At 34.1% G+C, this 27,740-nt stretch overlaps 1 protein-coding gene across 1 annotated transcript; it reads right to left on the bottom strand.

Moving 5' to 3' along the window:
• Nucleotides 1-818: 818 nt before the first annotated feature.
• Nucleotides 819-9,014, bottom strand: LOC142235987 (uncharacterized). Its single transcript, XM_075307237.1, has 5 exons — nucleotides 7,745-9,014; nucleotides 6,860-7,617; nucleotides 6,571-6,782; nucleotides 1,046-1,145; nucleotides 819-926 (listed from the first exon to the last, which is right to left on the bottom strand). The coding sequence occupies exons 1-5, from the start codon at nucleotides 9,012-9,014 to the stop codon at nucleotides 819-821; spliced, it is 2,448 nt and encodes an 815-aa protein (XP_075163352.1).
• Nucleotides 9,015-27,740: the final 18,726 nt, after the last annotated feature.

The following is a 27,740-nucleotide window of genomic DNA, read 5'->3' as shown; positions in this document are numbered from 1 at the left end:
GAATCCCTTGGCACTGCATATACTCAGACCCACCCAAACTGTATCGGTGGCCGATATTGGGTAGGCATTGAGAGTGGCATTGAGTATGAGTACACTGGCCACCTAAAGTATACATATGACAATAAAATGATTAAATCTATGAAAAGGAAAATTAAATGACTTTATGTGAGAGCAAACGTATTGGGCAGTGATATCAACATTTATTTCGTTCCATTACAGTTTGTTACAAAAAGTCAACACTTTACTTCCAAACCAAATTCCCTACACCAAAAAGCAAAACCATGGTTGCTTGTGTAAAACTTTATGTGGGAGGAAATAATTTGTGTATGTGTATAAAGTGTTTCAGTAGTACTTTTGCTGTTGGGAACATTTTACAGCGCTTCCCAAATTTCTCTAAGTAGTCCCAATCATATACATCCTATAGGGATAATACCTATGAACTTGCTATAGAATCAGGCAGAATCCTTTAATAATATAGTTCTAACCAAATGGTACGCCATAATGTACGCTGTAGACTATCCACTCAAATTAACCGATAACTTAACCATATGACCAATGAAAGCGCAATGCCAAATAATATCTCAATTTGTGGGAAAAATCCAACAACAATGAAATAATTTCTTAATCAACGCTCAATGAGCGATCAAGGGAAATTTTTAAAGTAAACCAAACCAAGTTATACATTTATTAATTCCATTAACAATGTTCAATATTTATTGGGAAAGCCTTTTGTTGTATAAACAGCGATCCAGCCTTGCATCCCAACAAGCCAAGGCAAACAAACAAAGAATCGAACAGAAGCTGGCTGTCTGGCTGGCTTAACGCAATGCCTTTTCTTGTTTTCTTGCTATGGTCATTGGAAAAAATGGGCCATATGCCAATGCAGGATTCATGGAAATGTGAAACGAGTGATGAATTGTTATGCCCTGAGTGAGTATGTGAATGCATTTTAGTGTTTATTGATTTTTCTCTTTAATAAGGACTACACCAACAACAGCAACAATAACAAAACCGTCAATGATCCTTAAAGAGTTTCAAAACAAACATAAAAAGCGCCAGTTGTTGTCGTTGTGGTGGAAATTATGTTGACGTCCTTGTTGAGTTGCAATATGATGTTGTGTATATTCAAGGTAGTATAAGTACTTCTGTGAATATACACAACAAAAAACAAAGAGGAGCTGTCTGCGTTTAATGGCATATGCATACACTTACACACACACACTCAAATACACAAAGATGTTCTTTAATTTCTTACTTACATCTCTAGGCTAAATACGTATGAGTCATTCTATGAAAATATTTTAGTAGTTGCAACATGATACAAAAATTTTTTTTAATAATTTTTGTCAAATTGACGAAAATTTATTAAAAATAATAAATTCTGTTCTGTTGTTTAATAAAATTTCATATGTTTGTATGAATTTATTTCGGTATACGCCGGCTATAATGTAAAACCTTTTTTCGGAAGGTTCAAGTGTGGTTCATCGTTGGGTTTAATGAACTGCCTGAATTTATTCTGATAATTGGTTGATAGTTTTGCTGCAAGTAGAGGATGCTGATGAGGAATTCAGAAACGTGTGTCCATCCAACCATCTTGCAGTCTATAGGGCTTTGCCCAAATAAATTTGACACACATTGTTTTCCTCTGTTGGTTAAGCTACTCTTGAAGTTTAGTCAACACAATGGTTTTAAAGCTGAGATCAAAACAACAAATATGATTACAGTACAAACCAACAATAAAAAAAAAAACACGAATATTTTATTTCTATAAAAATTTTGTTAAAATGTTATTTCTATAAAAAATTTTGTCAAATTTCATTTCTATTGAAAATTTTTGAAAATTTTATTTCTATAGAAAATTTTGTCAAAATTTTATTTCTATAGATAATTTTTTTAAATTTTAGTTCTGCAGATTTTTTTTTTTAAATTTTACTTCTACAGAAAATTTTCTCGAAATTTTATTTCTATATAAATTTTTGTCAAAACTTTTATTTCTATAGACAATTTTGTCAAAATTGTATTCCTAAAGAAAATTTTGTTAAAATTTTATTTCTATATCAAATTTTGTTAAAATTTTATTTCTGTAGAAAATTTTGTCAATATTTTATTTGTATAGAAAATTTTGTTCAAATTTTATTTTTATAAAACAATATCAAAATTTTATTTCTATAGAAAATTATCTCGAAATTTTATTTCTACAAGAAAATTTTGACAATATTTTTATTCTATAAAAAAAAATCTATAAAATTTCTATAAAATAAAATTTTACTTCTATACAAAATGTTGTCAAATTTTATTTCTGTAGAATACTTAGAAAAGTTCAATTGTCAAAATTTTATTTTTATAGAAAATTTTGTCAAAATTTTATTTCTATAGAAAATTTTGTCAAAAATTTATTTCTATAGAAAATTTTGTCAAAATTTTATTTCTATAGAAAATCTTGTCAAAATTTTATTTCCATAGAAAATTTTGTCAAAATTTTATTTCCATAGAAAATTTTGTCAAAATTTTATTTCTATAGAAAATGTTGTCAAAATGTTATTTCTATAGAAAATTTTGTCAAAATTTTATTTCTATAGAAAATTTTGTCAAAATTATTCTATAGAAGATTTTATTTCTATATAAGATTTTGTCAAAATTATAAAAAATTTTGACATTATTTTATTTCTATAAAAATATTTGTTAAAATGTTATTTCTATAGAAAATTTTGTTAATTTTTATTTCTATTGAAAATTTTATTTCTATTGCCAATAAAAAAATTTTATTTCTATAAAAAATTTTGTTAAAGTTTTATTTCTATAGAAAATTTTGTCAAACTGTTATTTCTATAGAACATTTCGTCAAAAGGTTTATTTCTCTTGCCAATTTTAAAAAATTTTATTTCTATAAAAAATTTTGTCAAAATTTGTTTCTATAGAAAATTTTGTCAAAATGTTATTTCTGTAGAACATTTTGTCAAAACATTATTTTTCATGTTAGCCTGGTACTGAAACAGGCGGTTAACGTCCAAATGCATTATATCTTAATTTACAACAAGTATATACGGCCGTAAGTTCGGCCAGGCCGAATCTTATGTACCCTCCACCATGGATTGCGTAGAAACTTCTATGAAAGAAGAAAGGTTGTTAAATATCATATACTACCAACACGTACCAAATTTCAACCAGATCAGATGAATTTTGCTTCTCCAAAAGGCACCGGAGGTCAAATCTGGGGATCGGTTTATATGCGAGCTATATATAATTATGGGCTGATGGGAACCAATTCCTGCATGGTTGTTGGATACAATATACTAACATCACGTACCAAATTTCAACCAAATGGGAAGAATTTTGCTCTTCCAAGGGGCTCTGGAGGTCAAATCTGGGGATCGGTTTATGTGGGGTTATATATAATTATGGACCGATTTCGACCAATTTTTGCATGGGAGTTTGAGGCCATATATTAACACCACGTACCAAATTTCAGCCGGATCGGATGAAATTTGCTTCTCTTACAGGCCTCGCAAGCCAAATCGGGGGATCGGTTTATATGGGGGCTATATATAATTATGGACCGATGTGTACCAATTTTTGCATGGTTGTTAGAGACCATATACTAATACCATGTACAAAATTTCAGCCGGATCGGATGAAATTTGCTTCTCTTAGATGCCTCGCAAGCCAAATCGGGGGATCGGTTTATATGGGGGCTATATATAATTATGGACCGATGTGAACCAGTTTTTTCATGGTTGTTAGAGACCATATACTAACACTATGTACCAAATTTCAGCCGGATCGGATGAAAATTGCTTCTCTTAGAGGCCTCGCAAGCCAAATTTGGGGGTCCGTTTATATGGGGGCTATACGTAAATGTGGACCGATATGGCCCATTTGCAATACCATCCGACCTATATCAATAACAACTATTTGTGCCAAGTTTCAAGACGATAGCTTGTTTCGTTCGGAAGTTAGCGTGACGGACGGACGGACGGACATGCTCAGATCGACTCAGAATTACACCACGACCCAGAATATATATACTTTATGGGGTCTTAGAGCAATATTTCGATGTGTTACAAACGGAATGACAAAGTTAATATACCCCCCATCCTATGGTGGAGGGTATAATTAATTATTATTCGAGCTATATGGGCAAATTAGATTAAGGAACTTGGTTAATAGAACCATTGAAAAGAAAACGCAAGATACAAGTCTATACACGCCTAGATTAAAAAAAAGCATGCCCGGTTCCAAAGATTTTGTCTTTACTTTAAAAAATTTGGTATTGATTCCGATCCAAAGAAGCGGAGAAGGATACTTTTAAGACACAATTCTCTTTTAAAATCAGGTTTTATGTACTTGCTTCTAGGAAGCAAATTTTAATTTTTCGCTTTTTCAGCTTTTTTTTCTTCATATGCTATCAAAGTCCTTTAAAAACAAGTTAACGACGACTTTATTTTCCAAATTAAGACTCGACTTCTAGTAGAAATTATGCTGTGTTTCAAGTAAAAAACTTCTTTAAAATAAAGTGTTGAAAAACATGTCCTATATTTGAACGATTTTTTGCTTTGTAGCCAAGATGCAAAAAGACAACAAATTTAAAGACAATTTCATTAAATTTAAAGATTTTTTAAAATTATTAAATTCAAATTGACCTTAGCCCAAACATTTTTTCTTTCATGTTATGATATCCATTTTTAAGTCAAATCACTTAATTATAAGGGCGATATGACTTCATTGAAAAGTTTATCGACCTTTGGTCAAGGAAAAAAACTTTATACTAGAGAAATGCGTCTTCTATGCTATCCAAAATTTGCATTCGTGTTTTAAAGATATGAAATCTTTGACCTCACGACAATATTTTTTTCAGTGAAATATCGGCCAAATGGGCGCCGCGACCTCGGTGGCACACTTTCATCCGATGGTCCAAATTTTCGATGACGCTGAGGCATAATGGAGGTTCTATGCCGTTAATGTGCCGAATTATCTCATTCTTGAGCTTTTGAATTGTTGCTGGCTTATCGACGTACACCTTTTCTTTCAAATAACCCCAAAGAAAAAAGTCCAACGGTATCAAATCACATGATCTTGGCGGCCAATTGACATCGCCATTACGAGAGATAACACGGCCAATGAATTTTTTGCGCTAAAGAGCCATTGTTTCGTTAGCTGTGTGGCAAGTGGCACCGTCCTGCTGAAACCACATATCGTCCACATCCATATCTCCAATTCGGGCCATAAAAAGTCCGTTATCATCTCACGATAGCGAACACCATTCACAGTAACTGCCTGACCGGCCTCATTTTGGAAAAAATACGGCCCGATGATGCCGCCAGCCCATAAACCGCACCAAACAGTCCCTCTTTGTGGGTGCATTGGGTTTTCGACAATCACTCTTGGATTCTCATTCGCCCAAATGCGGCAATTCTGTTTATTGACGAATCCACTGAGGTGAAAATGTGCCCTCATCACTGAAGATGATTTTCTTCGAAAATTGATCATCCATTGTTGCCATTTCTTGGAACCATTCTGCCCATTCGCGACGTCCATGCTTCAAATTGAGTAAGTCTGAAATAGAGAAATGTCAAATAAAATTCGGAAAAAAACTAGGCGTTTAGGTGTGGTTCACATTCAACATCGGCCCTTACAATTTAACCACCTTTTATCTTAATTTACATTCGAGCTATATGGGCAAATTAGATTAAGGAACTTCGTTAATAGAAGCATTGAAAAGAAAACGCCAGATACAAATCTATACACGCCTAGACGGTACATGTTTCAGTTATGGCGAATGAACTTTTCAACAGCCTTTAGTATAGATCTGGCTGGGATAGATAACTAAATTTTGGACCCTTTATGCTAACTCCTTATGGAGAAAACATTTGGGAATTTTCCTCTTACAAATTGACTCATCTTTACTCCCACTGTACATTATTTGTCAAAACTTTATTTCTAGAGAAATTTTTCTCGAAATTTTATTTCTATAGCTAATTTTGATAAAATTGTATTTCTATAGAAATTTTAGAAAATTGAATTTGTAAAAATATTTTGCCAAACTTTTATTTCTATAGAACATTTTGTTAAAATTTTATTTCTATAGAAAATTTTGTCAAAATTTTATTTCTATAAAAACTTTGACAAAATTGTATTCTATCAATCTACCAAGCAATAAAAAATCTGTAATTTTTTGGTAGAATTCTACAAACAGTGGCAACCGTGGAAGGATGCAAAATCGGATCAGAAGCAATGAAATTTTCATGGGCTTGTTATTTATTTATTTATTTGTATATTTCTACACAGCAAGACAATGTCTTATAATTATAGTGCAGATTTCAATAGTTGAAATAATATCCATTTTAATTAGGATTACAATAATTCATATTATGGGAAATTTTATAAAAAAAAATCAGGAAAAACATTTCTTTTAAATATTAATAATTTATATAATAAATAATTTTTGAAAAGTAATATGTTATTAGTATTTATAATAATATCGAAGAAAAATTTAACATTTAAATGCAAAGACGTGATAGTATGTAAATAGAAGTTATGAAGGACAAGATAGATGTAAATTAATTCCGATACAATTGTAGTATTCGCTTTTTAAAAATAAAGGGGTTGCTGATGCTTTGTATGTTGCTCGGTAATGTGTTCCAAAGACGTATTGTACTGACAAAGAAATGCCATTCGGAAACAAGACATCGACGCCTAAATGGTATTATTTTTCTTCCTCTGCTTGATCTTGCGAATCTCAATTTGTTATACAAGTTATCCGGTGTCCGTTTTGCTATAAGTTTCTGCAAAAAAATCAAAGCCTTTGAATTGAGGAGAGTCTGAAACTGAATCCATACAGAGAATTCGCTAGATGTGCGACCCGTTGTCGCCTATTCAGTCCATACACATAACGGATGATGCTATTGAAGGCAACATTTAACCTCCGTAGACTCCCCGAGTCACAATTAGCAAAAAGTTCACAGCCATAAATCAGTCCTGGTACTAGTAAAGTTTTCGCCAACAGAATTCGTATGTTCAGTGGCGTATAGGAATGGCTAAACCACAGCGCTCTTAACCTAGCATAAGTCTGGCCCGCAGCAGAATTGACATGGTCTGTCCAACTAAGTGAACTATTGAAAATTACTCCTAAATTCTTCGCTCTGGTGACAACATCTACCTTCTGACCATTTATAATAATATCCGGCGCATGTGGGTGGAAATGCTTGTTCCTGTGTATTATAAGGTATTTCGATTTAGTAGGGTTCAGCAATAATCCGTTAGCCTTCGCCCAATTAAATACACGGTTAAGATCATAGTTAAGCCTCTCTACAGTGTCCCTGATACTGCCAACATTGCCGCTCAGGAAAACCTGGACGTCATCAGCATACATGACAGTCTTGCAATGCTCTAATTGTAGGGGGAGATCGTTGGCATATAGTGAGAATAATAACGGACCTATAATGGACCCCTGTGGTACACCCCTATATACAGGTAGAGGTCCCGATCTATCGCCTCCACTATAAACTGTTTGAATCCTGTCCTTAAGGTACGACGTAATCAGGTCCAATGCGGTTGATGAGAATTTAAAGAAACGTCTCAATTTCACGGCCAGATTTTGATGATCAACAGAATCAAACGCTTTTGAGTGGTCCAAAAGTACAAGAAATCCAACTTTGTTGTCATCAATATCTCCTCTCAACGATTCTGAAACCTCCGCCAGGGCAGTGATGCAACTATGGTTCGGGCGAAAACCCAGACTGCCTACCAGTCAACAGTGACTCCCGGTGAAGATATTCTGACATCTGAGAGTGCAATATCTTCTCGAAAACCTTAGACAAGTAGCTGAGTATAGATATGGGACGGAAATCCAAATTAGATTTAGGAACCGGAATGATTTTCGCATGTTTCCACATAGTGGGGTACATACTTGTGGTTAAAATCGTATTAAAAAAATGGGTAACAAAAGGCAAAATCGTTGGAAGTATGATCCTAATAAATTTTGGATCAATACCATCAAGACCGACGGCGTTAGACTTCACTTTGGAGAAGCTAATAACCACTTCATCATATGAGACACATCGAAATTCAAAAGAGCCATAAATATCAGAATCGTCCGCTGTTCTATTACTATTACAATAAAAGGAAACATCAATTTGTATGGTCGGAATATTAACGAAGGCCTTGTTAAGTTCATCAAGATCTCCGCAGTGCTGAGAAAGATACCTGGACTTACCAACACTTATATCCCGTATAACCCCCCATTTACTTATCGAGTCTACTGCCCTATGAAATTTCCCGGCGTAATACTGAACCTTGGCCGCTTTAATGTAGCTATTGACCCTATTCCTTGACGAACGATATTCCTGGAGGAGCTCAGGTGTCCTAAATCTTTTCCATTTGGAATACGCAATATCCCTCTCCCTAATACAAGACTTAATTGTGGAGTTAAACCAAGGTCCATGGTTAGACTTTGTTCTTCTATTCCTGATGGGGATGGTCTCATCATATATACGCACAATATTACCCTGCAGGAATTCCAGTTGCTGATCCACAGTGCTAAAGGTGTAAATATTGTCCCAGCTGACCGAATTGATCCTATCTTGCAGGTCCGTGTAGTTAATACTCCGATAATCCCGATACGTATAATTGTAAGTTCCCACCTTTTCATGTTTAGGAAAATTGTAGTCCAGAAATATCAGGTCATGTTTCGAGAAGCATGAGGCTGAAATCTGATCATAATGCAGAATTTCACATGGGTTGTTCACAAGAAACAAATCCAAAAGTGTGCTGAAACCTGATGAAGAGAAGTGTGTGGGATACACATTGTTAGTAGTAACGAGACTCAAAGTCAGCATTTTGTCTAACAAGGAAGAGTCTACAAGAATGTTCGAATTAAAATCGCCTGCCAATATAACATCATTAAAACCCAGAGTTTCACTTTCGAGAACCTCTAAAAGGGGCTGTATATCAACCGTGTTGTTTGGTCGATATATGCAACCTATAAGAATTTTCCTAATCCCTGTGGTAATCTCCATAATAGGGAGAAATCCATCCTTTTATCTATCTGCTGCTGCGATTGTCCATTAGTTTTCGAGATGAGATGACATTTCCACATTTCGATTTTCATTTGATAAAATAAGAATAATCATTAAACAAATTTAATATTTCCTTTAGTTTTTCACATTAAATTCATATTTATATCAAACTTAATGCCTTATATAATTTTAGACCAATCGGATCAAAATTGCGGTATCCGGAAGACTAAGAAGTCAAATCGGCCTATATGGGGTTTTAACAAAAACACGGACCGATATATTATTTGGTTTATATCGATATAAATCAATAAGACCGATATAAACCAAGAAGTCGAATCGGGAAAATGGTCTAGACCTATACTGACACCATATTCGACACATCTATTTATGGATCTAAAATACCATATAACAATATAGCAAAATTGCCAATTGCTTTTGTATGTCCCATATATATTTTTTAATGTCTGATGCCATTTAACAGCTAACTACCGCTCGTAGAATGTTAACAGATGACGCGCACTTATAAACTGTTGCTTAATTAAGGTTCAATCACACAACCAAAAATTAAAAGAACATCTTATTAAAAAATATTAATTTTAAATATGACAGTAATACAATGCGCCTATAAATAGAGTCGCATATGCATACATACGCTCAAGTTAACACTCTCACTGCTTGACAATGTGCTTGCGTAAGGATATGCATAATTTTATATTCATGATGACACTCACGCACACACACACGCATACTTACTCCTTTATCGTTGAGTATATGTTTGAGAATGTGTCATACAATTTGGGGCCATTTAATCATTATGATATTAACTGAAACTCTATTTTCAGTTTTTGGCCTTTTTAATATGCAGTAAAAATTCTTGCTTAATTCTTGAATAGCTTGCACAGTGCATTCAGGCATAGAATACAGGTGAATAAAAATTATTTGGGATTAGCCGCATATAGAAATTTTGATGATGTTAAAAATGGGTACACATCGATTAATTATTATATATAGACCTCGTATAAACCAATCACCCAGACTTGTATTAGACTTCTTCTATTTTATGAAATAGTCCAAATAAAGGGTGATTTGTTAAGAGCTTGATAACTTTTTTTTTTAAAAAAAAACGCATAAAATTTGCAAAATCTCATCGGTTATTTATTTGAGACGTTAGATTGGTCCATGACATTTACTTTTTGAAGATAATTTCATTTAAATGTTGACCGCGGCTGCGTCTTAGGTGGTCCATTCGGAAAGTCCAATTTTGGGCAACTTTTTCGAGCATTTCGGCCGGAATAGCCCGAATCTCTTCGGAAATGTTGTCTTCCAAAGCTGGAATAGTTGCTGGCTTATTTCTGTAGACTTTAGACTTGACGTAGCCCCACAAAAAATAGTCTAAAGGCGTCAAATCGCATGATCTTGGTGGCCAACTTACCGGTCCATTTCTTGAGATGAATTGTTCTCCGAAGTTTTCCCTCAAAATGGCCATAGAATCGCGAGCTGTGTGGCATGTAGCGCCATCTTGTTGAAACCACATGTCAACCAAGTTCAGTTCTTCCATTTTTGGCAACAAAAAGTTTGTTAGCATCGAACGATAGCGATCGCCATTCACCGTAACGTTGCGTCCAACAGCATCTTTGAAAAAATACGGTCCAATGATTCCACCAGCGTACAAACCACACCAAACAGTGCATTTTTCGGGATGCATGGGCAGTTCTTGAACGGCTTCTGGTTGCTCTTCACTCCAAATGCGGCAATTTTGCTTATTTACGTAGCCATTCAACCAGAAATGAGCCTCATCGCTGAACAAAATTTGTCGATAAAAAAGCGGATTTTCTGCCAACTTTTCTAGGGCCCATTCACTGAAAATTCGACGTTGTGGCAGATCGTTCGGCTTCAGTTCTTGCACGAGCTGTATTTTATACGGTTTTACACCAAGATCTTTGCGTAAAATCTTCCATGTGGTCGAATAACACAAACCCAATTGCTGCGAACGGCGACGAATCGACATTTCACGGTCTTCAGCAACACTCTCAGAAACAGACGCAATATTCTCTTCTGTACGCACTGTACGCATTCGTGTGGTTGGTTTAATGTCCAATAAAGTAAACTGAGTGCGAAACTTGGTCACAATCGCATTAATTGTTTGCTCACTTGGTCGATTATGTAGACCATAAATCGGACGTAAAGCGCGAAACACATTTCGAACCGAACACTGATTTTGGTAATAAAATTCAATGATTTGCAAGCGTTGCTCGTTAGTAAGTCTATTCATGATGAAATGTCAAAGCATACTGAGCATCTTTCTCTTTGACACCATGTCTGAAATCCCACGTGATCTGTCAAATACTAATGCATGAAAATCCTAACCTCAAAAGAATCACCCTTTATAAATATAAACGAATTCATATTTTATATTTTTTACAAACCCCATCATCCATTCCTAACAGGATTGCGACAATCATTTTTATTTTCATCGTCTGTGTTACTGCTTGAAACTATGTAAGAAATAAAAAAAAATTTAACTCCCCCAAAATTAAATCACAGTGCGAAAATTTTGTATCCTTTAAATTGGATTCTTGTTATGCTGGCAGGTTATTCCTGCGAGGCACATTTGCTATTATGAGCTATGAACGCAATCAGACAAAGAATAGGACGATGCCAAACAAGCGATGCGAAACAAGCTATCGACTTGGCATAAGTGGTTGTTATTGATGTAGGTCGGATGGTATTGCAAATGGCCCATATCGGTCCACTTTTACGTATAGCCCCCATATAAACGGACCCCCAAATTTGGCTTGCGATTGCTCTAAGAGAAGCAAATTTCATCCGATCCGGCTGAAATTTGGTACATGGTGTTAGTATATGGTCTCTAACAACCATGCAGAAATAAGTCCATATCGGTCCATAATTACATATAGCCTCCATATAAACGGACCCCCAAATTTGGCTTGCGGAGCCTCTAAGAAAACCAAATTTCATCCGATCCGGCTAAAATTTGGTACATGGTGTTAGTTTATGGTCTCTAACAACCATGCAAAAATTGGTCCAAATCGGTTCATAATTGTATATAGCCTCCATATAAACTGATTCCCCGATTTGGCTTGCGGAGCTTTTAAGAGAAGCAAATTTCATCCGATCCGGCTGAAATTGGTACATGGTATTAGTATATGGTCTCTAACAACCATGCAAATATTGGTCCACATCGGCCCATAATTATATATAGCCCCCATATAAACCGATCCCCAGATTTGACCTCCGGAGCCTCTGGGAGGAGTTATATATAGCCGATCCCCAATCACACAAAAATTGGTCCATATCGGTTATTAGTCATGGTTGCCACTCGAGCCAAAAATAATCTACTAAAATTTTATTTCTATAGAAAATTTTTTCAAAATTTTATTTCTATAGAAAATTTTGTCAAAATTTTATTTTATAGACAATTTTGTCAAAATTTTATTTCTATAGATAATTTTGTCAAAATTTTATTTCCATAGAAAACCTTGTTAAAATTTTATTCGGTTCATAATCATGGTTGCCACTCGAGGCAAAAATAATCTACCAAAATTTTATTTCTATAGAACATTTTGTCAAAATTGTATTTCTATTGAAAATTTTTTTTTAATTTTATTTCTATAGAAAATTTTGTCAAAATTTTATTTCTATAGAAAATTTTGTCAAACTTTTATTTCTATAGAAATTTTTTTTTATTTTTTTTTTCTATAGAAAATTTTGTCAAAATTTTATTTCTATAGAAAATTTTGTCAAAATTTTATTTCTATAGAAAGTTTTGTCAAAATTTTATTTCTATAGAAAATTTTGTCAAAACTTTATTTCTATAGAAAATTTTGTCAAAATTTTATTTCTATAGAAATTTTTTTCAAATTTTGTCAAAATTTTATTTCTATAGAAAATTTTGTCAAAATTTTATTTCTATAGAAAGTTTTGTCAAAATTTTATTTCTATAGAAAATTTTGTCAAAACTTTATTTCTATAGAAACTTTTGTCAAAATTTTATTTCTATAGAAAATTTTTTCAAATTTTGTCAAAATTTTATTTCTATAGAAAATTTTGTCAAAATTTTACTTCTATAGAAAATTCTTTTCAAATTTTATTTCTATAGAAATTTTTTCCAAATTTTACTTCTACAGAAAATGTTGTCAAAATTTTGGATATGGACACTTTAAACTTAATTATATACGTATTTAATCGGCCTTTCTTAGTATAATATATACCACGTATGGACTATGTGGTATATATTACGGTGTTAGGAAGTTTTAAGATACCTTGCCATCGGCAAGTGTTAACGCAATCCAAGTAATTCGATTGTGGATGACAGTCTTCAGTAGAAGTTTCTTCGCAATCCATGGTGGAGGGTACATAAGCTTCAGCCTGGCCGAACTTACGGCCGTATGTACTTGTTTTATTCTTGCATTTGCATCAATGTAAAACATCACATGTCTTACTCACTGCCACCGACATTTTGTGGGTTGTAGTTCTCTGATGTATACCCTCTATCGGTCACCGTTGCAATCTGTGTGTGTATGAGTACATGTAGTGACGAATTATTCAGAGTTGTAGGAACATTTATGTTTTATGCTTTAGAAATATAATTCTTCCCAACGTCATTGTTGTAGGAGAATGTAGATGCGAGTTTTTGAAGCACCGAGTGTAGTTCCGACAGCTAAGTATATGAACAAGACGTATGACACTAACGCTGTCCTTTCACACTAAGCAAAAAAAAAAAAAACTCAACCACATCGCGCTAATTGCTTCGGCAATAAATTTACTTCCGCACTAGTAACTTCGGCAACTAGCTGGCTTCCGCACTAACCGCTTTGGCTTTTTGCTTGCTTCCGCATTAATCGCTTTGGCTTTTAGCTTGCTTCCGTACTACTAGCATCGGCAACTAGCTGGCTTCCGCACTAAGTGCTTCGGCCCTAATCGCGTCGGCTTTTAGCATTGATATCGTACTAGTTGCACGGCAGCTAGCTTACACATTAATTGTTTCGCCAATTGTCTTGCTTCCAGGCGAATCAGATCGGTTTTAAGCTTGCTTACGCACTATTTGCCTAGGCATTTAGCTTGCATCAGTTTGGCTTGCTTCCGCGCTAAGTGCTTCGGCATTTAGCTTGCTCACTAGTAGCATCGGCAACTAGCTGCCTTCCGTACTAAGTGCTTCGGCGTTTAGCTTGACTTTGGCAATTAGCTCGCTTCCGTACTTCTAGCATCGGAAACTATCTTACTTCTGCTTTATTTATTTCCCCAATTAGCTTGCTTCCTCACTAATCACTTCAGATTTTAGCTAACTTCGGCACCAATAGCATCGGTAACTAGTTTGTTTTCGTACCAATTGCTTCGGCAACTACCTCTCTTCCATACTAACTGTTTCGCAAATTTGCTTACTTCCGCACTAATCGCTTCGGCATTTAGCTTGCACAAGTAGCATCGAAAACTTGCTTACTTTTGCACTAATTGTTTCGCCACTTAGTCATTTAGCTTGCTTTCACATTAATTGTCTTCGGAAATTAGCTTGTCTCCGCATTAATCGCTTTGGCTTTTAGCTTCCTTCTGCACCAAATGTTTCGATATTTAGCGTGTTTTCGCACTAGTAGTTTTGGTACCTATTTTTCTCCCTCACCATTGAATATTATTTCACTATCTCCTCAACCGACCTGTATCCAAACTGCCAATATCCAATCCGCATTAACTGTCATCCGAATCGATCCTTTCAAACCAACAAAGCCAAACAAGGTGAATGGAAAAATCGAGCAGAACCGGCTTAATAGTGACGTGACGACACCGAACGTGCGGGAGCACACCTCCCACACCTCGAAATATACACAGAAAAAAAATTTACGAAAATTTTTCCAATTAAAATCTTAATTGAGTTTTAAAAAATATCCCATTAAAAATTTAATTGATTCAACATATTTTTTAATTGAAATAAAAATCAATCACACAAATTAATAGTATCAAATAAGTTTTTAATTGGATCAATTAATTTTTTAATTGACTGTCAATTAATTTTTTAATTGATACTATCATTTCTATGATTGAAGACATTTCAATTAAAAAATTAATTGGATCAATTAATTTCGTGATTGAATCAGAAAAATATTTTTTTGTGTGTATATATGTCGTACTTCCGTAAAAATTTTGCCGGACATACCATATGGACGGGTGGGGGTTAGCTCCTGCACATCCAGTACCTGCCATACTGGCCACCCACGTCACTCTTAATCCCGAACCAGCTAAATTGACGATCCAACGAAACGGATCAAGCTATAGCAATGAGCCGAATTAACAAATCCGAAACCGCACTTCCCGAAGTAGCATCCCAAACCAACGACATACCATCTCCAGCAGTAGATTATTTCACCAGCCTGTCTGACGAACAGTATCCTTACCTGCCACTGGGTCCCATAAGGACCCAGTTAGAAAAAATTGCAATCGCCCTTTGAGACAGATTGTTCCAATTCTACTATATTCCTCAAAATGAATGCTGGAACAGTGGACAGTATTGAAGCATTACCTCATTAGAGAAAAATTGGAAGAAAAGTGTCCTAAGAAATTAGAGAAAGTATATGTTAAAGATCCAAAATGCACTTTCAAATACCAAAGATTTATCTTACATTTTTAGTTTATATTATCAAAAGTATGAAGACAGTTAACAAAACATTCCAAAGCGAAAACGTGAGTACTATGTTCGGTTTTCGAGTTGAAAATCACTTTATTTTCGCGATTACTTTTCCTGAAATAATCAAAATTATAAATGATTGAGTTATTGAGTTATTTATCTGCTTTATATTGAACTGTTTTAGTAAAGTAACCGCGAAAATTTCAACTCGAAAATCGAACATAGTGCTTACCTTAAATTGTTTATTAATTATATTTAACAAAAATATTCTATTACAAATATACATAAATTTTGTAAGAAAGTTTGTAAAAACGTGATTTAGCAGATATCGACTATAAAAATTCTTTGTATATTAAAAACATTAAAACAATATAGATAGGTCACAAAACGACATCACAATCCGAAAGTTGTAGACAAATTTTACCATGAATTGACATAAATGACAAAAAACTGAAGAAAAGGGGGTTCCGCATTACTTAAAAACCAATGATGATATAAATTAGTTTGATATCGTAAATAAATTTAAAGATATAATTGAAAGGCCTGACTATTTTATAGACGCTTAAAAAATAATTTTAAATAGGATTTGTTCACCAATTTGTATGAATTCGCAAAATATATTTTAACTTGACCTCATAGCAGTATTTATTTCTTAAGTTTTTTTTGTATAAGTTAATAAAAAGAATGTGCCACTTTTTGTGCCACTTTTCAAAAATAATTGTGCCCCTTTTTTCGACGTTTGCCACTTTTTGTGCCACTTTTTGAAAATTCCCAACGGTAACGCTGCGTCAAACCAAAGACATTCTCTCTCCAGCAAAGTCGAGCCAAAACGTCATCGACAATTCCATGCCAAAAACTGCACAGCAACGAAGTCCACACCCAGTGAAGGAATATGATCACCTTCTAGAGCAAAATGTTACTTTTGTCCGAGAAAATAACATGGTTGCGACCAATATGTTACATGTTCAACGTTGAACATGTAACATATTGGTCGCAACCATGTTATTTTCTCGGACATTGTGTACCTGATTTCGACAACCATTTTATGTTTGGCGAGAAAACAACGTACAGGTGATCTTGGACAACCACTGGTCTCACTGGCCAACGATGAAACTACTTTACAAATTAGTGCTACAACTGGAAACTCTCTATTTGGGAATGTCTGCAAGGGAACCACAAGTAAATCCATGTATGACATCCTTATTCAAAGGACATTCCATATAGATTGCATTACTCTTGGTCGTTATTGTATTCGGTATTTACGCTTGTTGCATTCAATATAATAAATGTGCACCAAGCCTTTTTGGATGGATGGATGAGGATAGTTAGTGATGTTCAGATCCAGGATTCCTTATTCACATTGGTAGTGGTAGTGGTGGTGGTGGTGGTAAGTTGATTCGTTTACTGTGGTTGTTGTGCTTGTGGTGGTGGCTGACTGTTGAAGAGGCGTAACTGCCTGTATTCCCTTTGGTCGCTGTAGTGGTGGTTGCTGTAGTGTCCTTCGTTAATTTTCCCCGATTATTATAATGATAAAGTGGCTATGAATATTTTGCTACATTCACAACGGCAAAAAAAATGTCTGATTTTCCTGACAGAAATAATGCGTTTTTCCCTCATTGGTAGGAATAAAGTTTAATTTTTTTCTCCTCCTCTGGCTTTATTATATTCTCAATTTTGGGCAGTATGGTGGAATACTACATTGAAAATAGGACTATCATGACTTTTATCATTGATGGCAATCGAGTGAAATTACGCATATTCAGCCTAAGGGACAGATTCGACAAATGTTGCATATTGAGATCGACACTAGTGCTGGTGAGAGGACAACAAGTTCGGATGCTGCTGCTGCTGCTCTGGATATTATAGTTGCTATATACGCTTAATTGTAATAGTAACAACAAGGATGACGACGATGATGATGGTGATGGTAATGCCCACCACACTAGAGTCCTAGAGCTTCATGAAACGCACATCCATTGTTGAATTGCCATTGTAGTTACTTATCAGGAATTATGGCAAATATGGGGTAGAATTTTAAAGTGTTTAAATGGTCTCATTATTGGAGGATTTAACTTCTACGGGCAGGCCATGAACGACCAAAATGGAAAGTTGAAAATTCCATTTTATTTGGTTTTTATGTTAAAAAAAAAACTCAATGATCGTTGTTGTTTTTTTATTTTATTTTGCTTGCTGATAACTCCCAAAGAAATTATCTCTTTGCATCCAAAAGGTTATACCCTTAAGTTGCCACTGCCTTTAATTTCCTATAACCACTTGCTTGTGCTGGATATCTTCTCTTCTTCATTAGGGTCCTTTGGTGGTGTTATTGTCAATGTCAATGGTGTTTTTTAAGGATAAATATTAACTTTAATTAAACATCTGTTATAAAAATGGAAATGTCTTCGCGGAACACTCAATAAGACTCACAAGTTAATCTTGTCGCATTTTCATGTTTCAAAAGACCATTTTGGAAAATCGTTATGATTTCTATCTTAGTAAGGAAATATTTACATTTTTTTGTGATTTTATTTTTAATTTTTTTTTTAGAAATTATTAATACCAATTATGTGATTTTTCTTTATAAGCCAGTCAAGCTTAAGGCAACATTGCAGTTTGAAGTATAAGAGTATGAAATATCCCTCAACGAAATAAAGCCCCAAAGATGAAATTAGGCCTCAAAATGTTTATATAGGAAAACAAGTAAGTAAAGTAGAAAGTCGGGCGGGGCCGACTATATCATACCCTAAACCACCATTACAGAATTAGTAATCATAAGCATTTGTGGGGTAGCATATAGGTCTGGGAGATAAACCGCAGTTGCATATTTAAGAAAATTAAGGGTACATGTTTATGGGTGCTTTGTGTCAATCTGACTATTGCTCATAGTCAATGTTGCCACGGAAAATGTTCGGTTTACCCTACAAAGACAAAAAAAAGTTCCCTGCTTTCCCATACAGTCCCAAACAATTTTCGCTACTATATTTTTCGTTAAATTTAAAAAATTTTACAAAACAAAAATGGTTCTAAATACTTTATTATCTTAAAACATGAATATGCAACGTATATAACTTAGAATATAAATTTGTATTACCACCACGGTTGCCACAGTTGGTAGAATTCTACCCAAATTAGTAATCTTTTTTGTTAAATCTCTATAAAAATAAAATTTTGGAAATAGTTTCTATAAACAAATTTTTCTGAGAAATTTTTCTATAGAAATAAAATTTTGAGACAAAATTCCACGGAAATAAAATTTTGAGAAAATTTTTTATAGAAATAATATTTTGAAAAAAATTCTATAGAAGTACAGTTTTGACAAAATGTTCTATAGAAATAAAATGTTGACAAAATTCTTTACAGGAATAAAGTTTACCACACATTTTAAAGATCAAGCCTTGCCGGCTTCTAATTTCCTCCTCTAGAGCCACCAAAATGTAAAAATTATTACAAATTGTGTTGAGTGAAAATTCCCCACATTGTGGCCCTACGTCCCTACAAGACGCTAAATATTAGAAAAACCCTACATATAGGGAATTTCCCCTACGTGTAGCAACACTGGCTGTGTTGATATTGCGCCTATGGAGTTAGTATGCCACTAATATTGAGCCCATTATTAAAAAAGAGAAAATCGTTAAATTAGTGTGGGTAATAAATACAAATTTGTAAAAATCGAGCAATATTCTTATGTAAGAGCTACAAGTACGTATAAGTACGATCGGCTAGTACATCAAAATTTGAAATTTGAGTAACATTGGTTAATAAATAAGAGTACTATGGCCAAATTTGGGAAAATTGAGCGATGCATATATATGGAAGCTATATCTAAATCTGAACCAATTTGCATAATATTTTGCGGGTTTGATTAATACCACAAACGTTTACCTTGTGCAAGATTTGAGTAAGATCAGTTAAGAAATGAGACCTGTATGGTCAAATATAAGGTTATTAGGGGCGAATTTTTCAAAATCAGGTGATACATATATGGGAGCTATATCTACATCTGAACCGATTTCGATGAAATTTTGCACATATAGTTAGTACTATAGAGGACTGGATCTAGCCAACTTTTAGTAAGATCGGTTAATAAATATGGGTTCTATGGCCAAATTTGGGATAATCGGGCTAAACATATATATGGGAGCTATATCTAAATCTGAACCGATTTCGATGATTTTTTGCACATATAGTTAGTGCTGTAGAAGACTCCATTTAGCCAAATTTGGGTAAGATCGGTTAATAAATAAGGGTTTTATGGCCAAATTTAGAAAAATCGGGCGGTACATATAAAGGGTGATTCTTTTGAGGTTAGGATTTTCATGCATTAGTATTTGACATATCACGTGGGATTTCAGACATGGTGTCAAAGAGAAAGATGCTCAGTATGCTTTGACATTTCATCATGAATAGACTTACTAACGAGCAACGCTTGCAAATCATTGAATTTTATTACCAAAATCAGTGGCAGAAAATCCGCTTTTTTATCGACAAATTTTGTTCAGCGATGAGGCTCATTTCTAGTTGAATGGCTACGTAAATAAGCAAAATTGCCGCATTTGGAGTGAAGAGCAACCAGAAGCCGTTCAAGAACTGCCCATGCATCCCGAAAAATGCACTGTTTGGTGTGGTTTGTACGCTGGTGGAATCATTGGACCGTATTTTTTCAAAGATGCTGTTGGACGCAACGTTACGGTGAATGGCGATCGCTATCGTTCGATGCTAACAAACTTTTTGTTGCCAAAAATGGAAGAACTGAACTTGGTTGACATGTGGTTTCAACAAGATGGCGCTACATGCCACACAGCTCGCGATTCTATGGCCATTTTGAGGGAAAACTTCGGAGAACAATTCATCTCAAGAAATGGACCGGTAAGTTGGCCACCAAGATCATGCGATTTGACGCCTTTAGACTATTTTTTGTGGGGCTACGTCAAGTCTAAAGTCTACAGAAATAAGCCAGCAACTATTCCAGCTTTGGAAGACAACATTTCTGAAGAAATTCGGGCTATTCCGGCCGAAATGCTCGAAAAAGTTGCCCAAAATTGGACTTTCCGAATGGACCACCTAAGACGCAGCCGCGGTCAACATTTAAATGAAATTATCTTCAAAAAGTAAATGTCATGGACCAATCTAACGTTTCAAATAAAGAACCGATGAGATTTTGCAAATTTTATGCGTTTTTTTTTTTTTAAAAAAGTTATCAAGCTCTTAACAAATCACCCTTTATATGGGAGCTATAGCTAAATCTGAACCGATTTCGATGATTTTTTGCACATATAATTAGTGCTATAGAAGATTATATTTAGCCAACTTTGAGTAAGATCGGTTAATAAATAAAGGTTTTGTGGCCGAATTTGGGAAAATCGGGCGATACATATATATGAGATATATATCTAAATCTGAACCGATTTGGATGCAATTTTGCAGACTTGAAGGGCGATGGAAAATATTACCTTTTGCCAAATTTGGTGACGATCCGTTTGAAAAAACGCGCAACGTGACCCCATTTGTCGAAATCGGGCGATACATATATATGGGAACTATATCTAAATTTGATCCGATTTCTTCCAAATTCAATAGCGTTCGTCCTTGTGCCCAAAAAACTCCCTGCACCAAATTTCATCAAAATTGCTTAATAATTGCGACCGGAATCCTGTGAACAACAAATACATGGACAGACGGACGGACGGACGGACACCAAGCGCTAGATCGACTCAGGAGGTGATTCTGAGTCGATCGGTATATATTTTATGGGGTCTAAAATCAATATTTCTGGTAGGCACATTTTTTGGCCGATCAAACTTATTATACCCTAACCACTATGTGGTTTAGGGTATAAAAAACCCGGTGGCATAAAAATTGGTCACATGTAAATGAGCCCCACACCCAAGCAAAAGAAGACCCCAAAATTGGGACGACGCGTCATTATGAATAAATTTAATTGAAACATAAAAATTGGGTCTAAATCGAAATTTTGGCTCATTTTCACTTTTGATTTAAACGATAATGAGAAAAGTATCCCTAACTAATGAAGAAAAAAAAAGCAAGTATATACGGCCGTAAGTTTGGCCAGGCCGAATTTTATGTACCCTCCACCATGGATTACGTAGAAACTTCTACTAACGACTGTCATCCACAATCGAAATACTTGGGTTGCGGTAACACTTGCCGATGGCAAGGTATCTTAAAACTTCTAAACACCGTCTTTTAAATTGTAAGATAGTCCATACGGGGTATATATTAAACAAAAATAAAAAAGGCAGATTAAATACGTAAATAATTCAGTTTGACAAAATTTTCTATAGAAATAAAATTTTTACAAAATTTTCGATAGCAATAAAATTTTGACAACATTTTCTATAGAAATAAAATCCAATGAAGGACTGGGAAATTCTTCCCACTTAAATATGACCCAAATTATTAGTTTTTGTACCAAAAAGAATAGCAACAACCGAAAGAAAGCAACTACAGGGATTGATGACAACAACAACAATGATGTGAAGTCTGAGTAAGATTTTTCACTTCCACAAAAGTTGAAGGTACCACCAGTAATCATAAGTTTTGTTGGGTATAGTAATAAAATGTATGTTGACAAAATTTTCTATAGCAATAAAATGTTGACAAAATTTTCTATAGTAAAAAAAATTTGACTAAATTTTGTATAGAAATAAGATTTTGGTAGATTATTTTTAGGGATCGGCTATATATATATATATAACTATAGACAGATATGAACCAATTTTGGCATGGCCATATACTAGCGCAATATACCAAATTTCACCACATACCAAATTTCAACCGGGTCGGATGAATTTTGCTCATCCAAGGGGCTCCGGTTGGTTCACATCGGTCCATAATTATATATAGCCGATCTCCAAAAATAATCTACCAAAATTTTATTTCTATAGAAAATTTTGTCAACTTTTTTTTTTACTATAGAAAATGTTGTCAAAATTTTATTACTATAGAAAATTTTGTCAAACTGAATTATTTACGTATTTAATCGGCCTTTTTTTATTTTTGTTTAATATATACCCCGTATGGACTAACTTACAATTTAGAAGACGGTGTTAAGAAGTTTTAAGATACCTTGCCATCGGCAAGTGTTACCGCAACCCAAGTATTTCGATTGTGGATGACAGTCATTAGTAGAAGTTTCTACGTAATCCATGGTGGAGGGTACATAAGATTCGACCTGGTCGAACTTACGGCCGTATTTACTTGTTTTATTTTGGGGTCGATTTGGTTAGGGCTCATTTTCAAGGGGCTCGTATTCATTACGAAGCGTCGCCCCACATTTGTGGACCTGTTTCTTTAGAAATTTGGGGCGATTTTTTGGGGTTCATTTTCATATCACCTATACGGCCGTAAGTTCAGCAAGGCCGAATCTCTATGTATCGTCCACAAGTGAATTATTTGGGGTTTGGTATCACTGGCCGATGTACTAACACCGCGTACGAAATTTCAACCGAACCGGATAAAATTTGCATCTCCAAGAGGCGCAAGCTGTAATATCTGTAATAAGTTTCTAAGGGGGCTATATATATATAATTATGGACCGATATAGACCATTATTTTTTTAAATGTGGTAATGCTGCGAGTAATAAAATCCCAGCAAAAAAGCGGGCCAAAATAGCATTGAAAATGTTTTTTTTTATGCGGAATTGTTGCAAAATTGGAGCAGAAGCTATGAACTTAACATGGACCGATGTCCACCATTTCAACAGGCGTTTCACTGAGTTTGCATCACTTCTTAAGGTGTTAGTCGAATTCAATGCTTTAGATGTGAATTAAAACATTTCCTCTGTATGGAATACGGATGGGGAGGGGGATATCATTATTAGAATTTGTCACATCTGTTGAATTGGATTCTTCCAATTGAATATCGGAAACCCACAAAATGATGTTCTTCGCTATAAAATAACACAAAGAATATATGGAACATTCATCCTCGATATCCCATACACCTGGCGTAGCAGGGATCTATGTTGGTTTGTTTTCGAACTCACAAAGCAGCCATCACAGCAAACAAATAAATATCTCTGTGTTATTACTTTTCAATTCTATTCTTCTATTTTCTAATATTATTATTGTTATTGTTATATTTGTTTTTCTTGTTTTTGCCATGACTGTTGCTGATGTTTTTTGTTTTGTTTTGCTGTTTAAATCATGCATCGCCGCATTCACCAAATAAAAAAAATTCGAAATACCGAAGACCAAGTTCAGCTGGTAAATTTACCATAACCCAAAAACGGGTAGACCTTCATGGTATGCGTCAAAAAACTGCGACACTCAACCAAGAAAAGAAAAAACTGAAGAATTTCAATTTCAGAATGTGCACCATGTGTTTGCAGAGTAACCTCAACATTGGCATTGGCCTGTTGCTACTTTCTTGCCATACAAAGATGAACAATAACCAAAAAACAACAACAACGGTAACCAATCGAACCATTTCATTCTTTATTTGCTTCATGGCAAATCCTTCGTTTATGTTTTTTTTTTCTATTTTGTAATGAAGACAAAAGTGAAATGCCAGAATTTAGGGAAAAATATTTTATTTTGCATTTTCTTTTCAAAAACAGAAGAACAAAAAAAAAAAGATTTTGTTGCTTCAAGTACAAAAAGAAAAAAAGTGAGTGTGTTCTATTTTTCCCAATTGGCACAGTATTTCGGAAACACTGGATCTCTTCATAATCCAACTAAATCTGCGTACCCGTATTTGTATAGTAGCTACATAAAGCCCGCATTGCCGTGACTTCATAACTAATCGGCAAAGTGGTATTTTTGGTTGGGGAGAAAACAAGTTTTTGCCGCAAAAATTTATCCCTATAGAAAATTTTGAAAAAATTTTATTTCTGTAGAAAATTTTCTCAAAATTTTATTTCTATAGGGAATTTTGTCAAAATTTTTTTTTTACAGAAAATTTTGTCAAAATTTTATTTATATAGAATATTTTACCAAAATTTTATTTCTATAGAAAATTTTGTCAAAATTTATTTCTATAGAAAATTTTGTGAACATTTTAATGCTATAAAATTTTTTCTCAAAAATTTATTTCTATATAAAATTTGGTAATCATTTCATTTCTAAAGAAAATTTTGTAAAAATTTTATTTCCATAGAAATTTTGAGAAAATTTTGTTTCTATAGAATTTTTTTTTTTCGAAATTTTCTATAGAAAATTTTGAGAAACTATAATTTCTATAGAAAATTTTGCCAGAATTTTATTTCGAATGATAATTTTGTCGAAATTTTATTTCTATAGAGAATATTGCCAAAATTTTATATCTATATAAAATTTCTTCAAAATGTCATTTCTACAAAGTTTTTGTCAAAATTTTATTTCTGTACACAATTTTGTCAAACTTTTATTTCTATAGAAAATTTTGTCAAAATTTTATTTATATAGAAAATGTTGTGAAAATTTTAATGCTAGCAAAAATTTTGTCAAAATTTTATTTCTATAGAAAATTTTTTAAACATTTTATTTTTACAGAAAATTTTGTCAAAATTTTATTTTTTAGAATATTTTACTAAAATTTTATTTGTATAGAAAATTTTGTGAAAACTTTGATGCTACAAAAACTTTTGTCAACATTTTATTTCTGTAGAAAATTTTGTCATAATGTTATTTTATTTTGAACATTTTGTCGGAATTTTTGTTTTCTATAGAAAATTTTGTAACCATTTTATTTCTATAGAAAATATTGTCAAAATTTATTTCTATAGATTTTTTTTTTCAAAATTGTGTTTCTATAGAAAATTTTCTCAAAATTTTATTTCTATTGAAAATGTTTTCAAAATTTTATTTCTATCGAAAATTTTCTAAAAATTTTATTTCTATAGAAAATGTTGTCAAAATTATAATTCTATAAATTTTTTTTTCGTGTCTTCAGGACACGTTATTGCCTTTGAAGACAAAGAGGGTCTCTTCGAATTCAAAGCCATGGTTCAACGATGAGGCCCGGATAGCTATAAGGGAACGAGACTTAGCCTTTTCAAGATGGAAACGGTTTTGAACGTCTTCTTTGCGGGAGGAATTTCGTGTGCTTAGGAAACGAGCGAATGTCGTGATAAGACGCGCTAAGACACGTTGTTTTTATGACAGATTCTCCTCGGCTCTGGGATCGAAACATACATGGAGGATAATACGGGAGATTGGATTAGGCAAGGACTCAGGTAACGATTACCTTGTTGACGTCGATGAACTTAATCGTAAATTTATTGACATTTCGAACGTTCCGATCGGGCACGATTTTTATGATTTTGACATTGACACATTGGATTTTGGTGCGAATGATAGCGGATTTGAATTTTCATGTATTGATTCAGGCGATGTTGTGCATAGTTTCACCCTTGTGAAATCGAATGCTATGGGCTGGCATTGACCCCCGGTTTCTGAAAATATTATTACCGATCTTATTACCATATATAACAAACTTGTTTAACAGGATTATTTATACGGGTTCATTTCCTACAGCATGGAAACATAGCAAGATCATCCCATTACCGAAGAATTGCAACGAATATAGGCCGATATCTATCTTAAGTTTTCTTTCCAAAGTACTTGAAAAGATTATGTATAAGCAGGTATCTGATTATCTCTCTGACAATTCATTGCTCTTTGAGAAGCAATCTGGGTTCCGACCCAATCATAGTTGCATAACTGCCTTGACTGATGTCTCAGAGGACATTAGATGTAACATGGAGAAAAATGAGGTGACGATCCTGGTGTTGCTTGATCACTCTAAAGCATTTGACTCAGTTGATCACAAACTTCTTTGCGCCAAACTTCTGAATATTTTTAAGTTTTCGTCTTGTGCGACACGGTTTATTTGGTCTTATTTATGTAATAGAACGCAATCTGTCTGTAGTAATGGGATGGTTTCAGAAGTTTTGTCCATAAATAAAGGGGTTCCACAGGGGTCAATTTTGGGTCCACTACTTTTCTCCATGTACACCAATGATTTACCGTGCCAACTTTCGTTCAGTAGGGTACACTTGTATGCGGATGACGTCCAGTTGTATATTTCGAGCCCAGTTGCGGAACTAGATGATTGTATTTGCAAACTGAACTTTGACTTATCCTTCGAAATCGAAATACATCGCGATTGGTAGGAGGCATTCTAGTTCAATACCCTCTTTGGATGTTAGGATCAATAATGAACGCATTTTAAATGTTACGACTGCTAGGAATCTTGGCATTGTTTTTAATAACACCCTCACCTGGTCCAATCACATAAGTGCTGCAATCGGACAGGGTTATTCGAAGCTGAGGACACTTTGGTCGACTCATTATTATACTCCTCTTAGGGTAAGGTGTCTCTTGGCGAAATGTTATGTGATACCGGGGATTTTATATGGCGTTGAACTTTTTGCAAGCTGCGATTCGGTTAGTAGGCGCAGATTGAATGTATTTTTTAATAACGTTACGCGTTATGTCTATGGATTGAGACGACGCGACTCTGTCACACAATTCTCTCGCACTATATATGGAGTTTCGCTTGATGAACTAATGTCAATTAGGGGCCTTTTATTTCTACACAAGATAATACACTCGGAAGTTCCGGCATACCTATTCGATAGACTTAAGGTACGGTCAGACTAGTCAAATATTTGACGAAAAATGGCAAATATTTCTTTGCCGTAGTGTGACCATCAAATATTTATTAGAGGCAAACAACAAAACAGCTGATTTTTGGCAAACAAAAATATTTGACAACAAATAAAAATTTGCCCAATGTGACCATAGTGTGACCACTGCAAGGCAAATATTTTCCTCACATTTTGTCAAATTTTTATTTGATCTTGCAAGAAAACTGCAAGAGCAAACAGGATGAAATAACATCTGGTTTCTCAGTGGTGTCAACTATTTGCAATTACGTTTACCATAGCGGAGAAACAACACTTGGTTTTGCGTTGCTTGAAGAAATAAAATTAAATTAATTATTAAATAAAATTATCTAATTAAGTGAAACCCTGCTACAATATATGTCAATAAAATAGGAGTAAGCAAGGTCTTAAAGTTTTAAAGGATAACAATATCAAACATTTACGGCATTTAAATATTTCTGTATGTAAAATATTTTGTAA

The sequence above is a fragment of the Haematobia irritans genome, chromosome 4 (genome assembly GCF_050003625.1).
Source record: "Haematobia irritans isolate KBUSLIRL chromosome 4, ASM5000362v1, whole genome shotgun sequence".
NCBI lineage: Eukaryota > Metazoa > Arthropoda > Insecta > Diptera > Muscidae > Haematobia > Haematobia irritans.
The sequence above is the reverse complement of the archived record's forward strand: the minus strand, read 5'-3'. Positions and strand labels throughout refer to the sequence as shown.